This window comes from Amblyraja radiata, chromosome 27 (genome assembly GCF_010909765.2).
Source record: "Amblyraja radiata isolate CabotCenter1 chromosome 27, sAmbRad1.1.pri, whole genome shotgun sequence".
Classification (NCBI taxonomy): domain Eukaryota; kingdom Metazoa; phylum Chordata; class Chondrichthyes; order Rajiformes; family Rajidae; genus Amblyraja; species Amblyraja radiata.
The window spans coordinates 15,908,336-15,914,378 of NC_045982.1; the positions used below are offsets into that span (position 1 = coordinate 15,908,336).

General features: G+C 37.5%; 1 protein-coding gene across 8 annotated transcripts in view; it reads left to right on the plus strand.

Annotated features, from left to right (window-relative positions):
* Window positions 1-2,548, plus strand: part of cap1 (cyclase associated actin cytoskeleton regulatory protein 1) — a 37,537-nt gene extending 34,989 nt beyond the window's left edge. For all 8 annotated transcript variants that reach the window (XM_033045238.1, XM_033045245.1, XM_033045237.1 and 5 more), the window contains one exon: window positions 369-2,548. In XM_033045238.1, the coding sequence (XP_032901129.1) occupies window positions 369-452 (84 nt within the window). In that variant the 3' untranslated portion in view covers window positions 453-2,548. The remainder of the gene's footprint in view (window positions 1-368) is intronic.
* The last annotated feature ends 3,495 nt before the right edge of the window (window positions 2,549-6,043 follow it).

The window sequence follows — 6,043 nt, forward strand, 5'->3', positions numbered from 1 at the left end:
TAAGCAGAAATATTTAAAAAGTAAATTAATGGACATGCTCCATGCTGAAACAGAAGCTCCAAAAATTTGAAGAACATCAGATTAATTGGTATTAGAATTTCAGGATAAAATTCCATCCCTTAATCTAGGCAAGGAGACTTAATAAGTGTGGTTAAGCTTGTTTTACTTAAATCCCAAATCTAAATGGCAGTATAAGTGAGTGGCTTTTTATCTGTTAATCATGTGTGTTCTGAGCCAAATGAAATGCCATGATGCTGGGATGGTGTAGGAAATACTCAGAGCCAGGGGAATTCTTCTTCATGAAACTGTGTAGTTAAAATCATGTATTTTTCTAGTAATTGTTCACTCATTTTGATTTTGTTTTACAGGTGGAATACCCTGTCCCAGAACAATTTAAGTCTGTCTGGAATGGGCAGAGATTGGCGACTACAGTTACTGAAATAAGCTGTTAAGCGATGGATCCTGGGGACTTTAACCCACAGGCATGGTCTTAATGATGTTGCTAGTCATGAGCCTGATTAATCTGTAGAAGCAACAAGCTAACTTTCTGCACAATTCACCCTTTTTGTTTTTTTTTGGCCTATCACTCTACTCAAGAGCTACTTATTCTGGTTTGCCATGTACCTCAATACTGGAATTGCCCTTTCCAGTATGAAATGGCCGAAAGCAGATGGATGATTACTGCTGTCCTGAAAACTCTAGCAGTGTATATTTGTGAATCTATGGGGTTAGAACAATGTGGAGATGGAAACAATTGGAAAGAGCTTTTATGAGTGAGTATAGTGCACCAAAATACAATTTACTAGAATAACATTGCTCAGCTCTTAATTGTGCTGGGCAAGGAGAGAGGCTTTTTCTATTTCCTCTCACACTGGCTTAAAGAAATTATTTCTAAAATTTGTAATGCAAGTATCCTAGACTGATCTTAAGTCCTGCCAAATAGGCATAGATGAGTTCTAATACGCAATTACAATTACTTTTGAATTTCTACTTACCCTGTGCCTCTTGCTTTGATTAATTAGGCTTTGGGACTGCTTGTGCTTTTGACTTAAAGGGTGGAATTCTCTTCACTGCACTACTAAGATTGTTTTTTATCCTTTGAAATTATATAGAGTCTAACGTGCACAATTGTTACCCATTCTTGGGTAAGAACTTCCCTCCATGAACCAGATCAAAACTTGTGAGGGGTTGAGATCCTGAATTTATTTTTGTGCATATAGCTCTCCAATTTTGTGATCTATACTTGAAATTCTAAAAACGATATCAGTCTAATTCCTGCAGAAATTAGATGTGGGTACGGGTGGGTTACTATCAAGTAGCTGTAAAACATTCCATGGCTTCAAAACCAAATGCGGATTTCCAGTGAACATGCACACTGCATTGTTTCTTAATTTTTATAATTTGCACATCACTTTAACACAATTATACTTTGACAACTTCATTGCCCTGGGTTTTATTTCTAGCATGGTTGTAAGATGAGGTTTAGACCCTAATGTGGTTTGTCCTCGATTGTTTCCAAAAATATATTAAACTTTGCTCATCTTTTCTCAGGGTCTAATTCCTGCTGATTTGGATAAAAGATCTGATTTGCATCATTATTTTGAATATTAGGTTTTGGTGTCTTCTTTCAGATGTTTTGGGGGTTTCTTCTGTAAATTTATGTCTAAAAATGATCCCAATGCCCATTATTTACTCATTGGTTCCTCTATACAATGTTAAGTAATTTGAGTTTCAGTAGACATTAAAAACGATATTCTCTGGTTATTAACATTTCAGCACTGGTTGCACAATGTATGATCACTTTTTTTTTCCAATTTAAAATGTTCCACTGGTATATAATAGAACATTTATGCCAGATTGTTAAAGCATTCCTTTTTAGTGCTTCTGTTTTCATATTCTGTGGCTCGAAGCTTAATTTTTAGTTATTTTTCAAAGATATCAACGTTGTACTAATAGGTGGGGAAATAATTGGGGCCTTACAAGATGTATATTAATTTCTAAATGGACCACTGGACTCTGATTATGGTGTATTCACATGCATGAGATCTGTGGAGCTATTTTGCAATCTTAGTACAAGTTTGCACATTGAGAGGTGGGGAATTTACCAGATAGTGAATATGCTGCGATTACGTATAGCTACAGTTGGGTTGCAAAGCTGCTACTGTAAATTATTAACTATTGTAGCAGTTTAATTAAGATTAAGTTAAATTAAACTGAACTGGTTGCCATTAGTTTGAGAAATGCATTTGACTTTTTACATTTAAAGTGAACTTGCTCAGAGCAATTCTTGTACTCTTAACAATTTATTGCCCCTCCATCATGCAGGATATTACCCGCAGAGTGATGTTAACAGCCTCTATTGCTGTGATAAATTATTGTATTTTCTAAATCTGATATCAATGTTCCAGTATCAATTTGCTAATTTTTCAGTTATGTACAAGAGGGATCAAACTCAGTTCTTGCTACTTACGGTTACTATGCTATCTTAAGTAAATCAGGAATTAAACTGCAAAATAAAATTTGCCAACTCGCTTCTAAATTGTTACAATTCGTGTTGTTTTCTTCATTTGTTCAAGGTTATAGATCACTGTCCATGGGTGTGAAACCTGGGGTGGAGGAATTGAAATTGTGAGCTTCTTTATAAGTAGACCTGTTATGAGAAATTATATTAACAATAATTGCGTAATCAAAAGCTATTAATATTGTACATCAATTGGGTTCCTATTTGGTAGAGCTAATCAACGAACAAGAATGTGTGCAATCTCAACGACTCACAGCATTAATCAACTACATCCTTTTATGGCAAGCTTTGTTCAGCAAAATGCTAACCAATGTCAATGATCCTCGCTGTAAGCGATATCAATATAATGAATTCATTTTTATTTGTAAGAAGAAACTATAAAACAGTCACTGTCAAGAGGTGTGTTGCACGAAAATTTAAAGTATTAAATAAATACCCACTCAGAATTTATGGGGGAAAAAAGTTAAACTCAATTTGTTTTGTTTTTCAATGCTATAGCTTCTTGACATGTACAGGTAACACTTTAATGTTACATTAAGCTGCAGTTTACTAAGATCGCAACCTGCCTGTATTCAGGGCAATACTGTCTGATCTTGGTCTTTAAATTTGTATGGTTCAAATATATTATTTATGAACATCTTCAAAATTGGACATTGATGTTAAGGCAAAACGCAAAGCTTTGGTAATGTTTTTTCTTTGAAAAAGCCAAATCTAAAATGAAGAGATATGTAAACACAATTGGGAATCAAATAGATGTATCAACTTGTATCTCCAAGCAGCCATGGAGACTGGTTTCAATGATTTTACCATGTTGTGGCTAATCAGCTCTGCGGAGTCTGTAAGATTGCTTTGGGATGTAAAGGATTGTGATTCGATTACAAAGGAGCTGTTGTAAAATAGTTTGCAATATTGAAATTATCTTGAGACTTTCGACTTTGTGAAGGTTCTGTCCAAAGACATCTCTTCTATGTCCAATGGTTCCTCTAAATCTTTGTTGTATCTTGGATTTATCAATCGATCAAAGAGATTGTAATTTGAAATGAGCTTTTATCAAAAGGGTGGAATTACATGTATGAACCTATTTATTATATGATAGCAGCTGACTCAGTAGAATGATCACTTCAGCAAATAATTATGTTGGCAGTGAGCCATTCCTTTGCAATGTGAAAGTGATTTTATCACATTTCTCACTCCTGGTCTATTTTCCTTTTTGAAAAGCTGTTAGGAATAGATTTCCTTTCCCTGCTCCAAATTTCATAATGTACTCGTTTTTTTGTTTTTTTTGTTGCTGCTTTAGCTGAACCTGGCTATTCCAGTTGAGACCTATTTTCATGCATTTGCCCAATATCCCTTTCCTATCCATGCATCTGTCCAAATCGTTTTTAATACTATGATGATGATTATACCTGCCCCTAAAACTACCTCTGGCAGCTATTCCATATACCCTACTCCCAATCTCTGTGGAAATACTTGTCCCTCAGGTCTCCTCTAAATATTTTCTTATCGTAAAACATTTATCCTTGTTTAGAATTGCCTATGCTTGGCAAAATACTATCTATCCTATATATGCCCCTCATAATTTTATAAACCTCCATTGGATCACCTCTCAGCCTCTTGTGCTCCACTCAGAACTATTTCAGCTTATCTATGTCACAGGAGTAGAATTGGGCCATTCATAGAAACATAGAAATTAGGTGCAGGAGTAGGCCATTCGGCCCTTCGAGCCTGCACCGCCATTCAATATGATCATGGCTGATCATCCAACTCAGTATCCCGTACCTGCCTTCTCTCCATACCCTCTGATCCCCTTAGCCACAAGGGCCACATCTAACTCCCTCTTAAATATAGCCAATGAACTGGCCTCGACTACCCTCTGTGGCAGAGAGTTCCAGAGATTCACCACTCTCTGTGTGAAAAAAGTTCTTCTCATCTCGGTTTTAAAGGATTTCCCCCTTATCCATAAGCTGTGACCCCTTGTCCTGGACTTCCCCAACATCGGGAGCAATCTTCCTGCATCTAGCCTGTCCAACCCCTTAAGAATTTTATAAGTTTCTATAAGATCCCCTCTCAATCTCCTAAATTCTAGAGAGTATAAACCCAGTCTATCCAGTCTTTCTTCATAAGACAGTCCTGACATCCCAGGAATCAGTCTGGTGAACCTTCTCTGCACTCCCTCTAGGGCAATAATGTCCTTCCTCAGATTTGGAGACCAAAACTGTACGCAATACTCCAGGTGTGGTCTCACCAAGACCCTGTACAACTGCAGTAGAACCTCCCTGCTCCTATACTCAAATCCTTTTGCTATGAAATCCTTCGGCCCATTAAGTCTACCCTGCCATTCAATCATGGCTGATCTATCTCTCCCTCCTAACCCCATTCTCCTGCCTTCTCCCCATAACCTCTGACACCTATCAACAATCTATCTATCTCTGCCTTAATATATATCCACTAACCTGGCCTCCACAGATATCCAGTCTCTCATAACCATACCACGCTGGTGAATATCTTCTGCAGTCTTCCTAGCATTAGCATTAGTGTGGTGACAAGCATTTCCTTTGCTATTATCAGAAACAAATAAAGCAGGCATTGTGCCATGAATTCCAGCAAATGGCAAACTTTATTGAAGACAGAAGATGCAACAATAGAGTTCATATGGGGTAGTGTGTGCATTAGGCCAGAAATGGGCATCAAATACTAATTTAGATATTTTTCAAGTGCCATAGACATTGGATTTCAAACTCCCCCCCCCCCCCCCCCATTTAGTTTAGAGATAATGCAGAAACAGGCCCTAACAGACCACACCGACCAGCGACCCCTGCACACTAAATACTATTCTACATGTACTAGGGAGAATTTACATTGATACCAAGCCAACTAACTTTCAAACCTGTATCCCTTTGGAGTGTGAGAGGAATCTGAAAATCCACGCTGGTTACGGGGAGAACACACGGACAAGCACACGTAATCGTAAGTGATAGGAGCAGAATTAGGCCATTTAGCTCATCAAGTCTAATCCCTCAATCATGGCTGATCTATCCCTCTTAACCCCGTTCTCCCATAACCCCTGACACCCGGATCTTTGGCAGTAGCTCTACCGCTGCGCTTCTATGTCATCCCACTGAAATAGCTACTGGTTTCTTGCAGGTTAGTTTTGGTTATATTTCCAAAGATACATGTACTCAGTAGTTGTTGAAGGGCATTCTTAACACTAAACCTAGTTATGGATATAGTTCAGCCTGTTCATCCAAGTTAAATCAATTTAGGTTTATCACATTTTAAATTAGTATTTTTATGTTTTACTAACTAGTGCTGTCCTGGTAGTTCAGATATAATGCCAATTCTATCACCCATAGATTGAATCCCCCCAAACAGGAATTCAGAACATACATCACTATTGTCTTGTTGGTGTTCTAGTTTTTCCTCAGATTTGGGGATCTGGTTGGGGTTAATGTGTAAAGAATTATTTTGATGAAATTGAATCCCTACTAGATCTGGCAATGGTGTATTTTCACCCTGCACCAA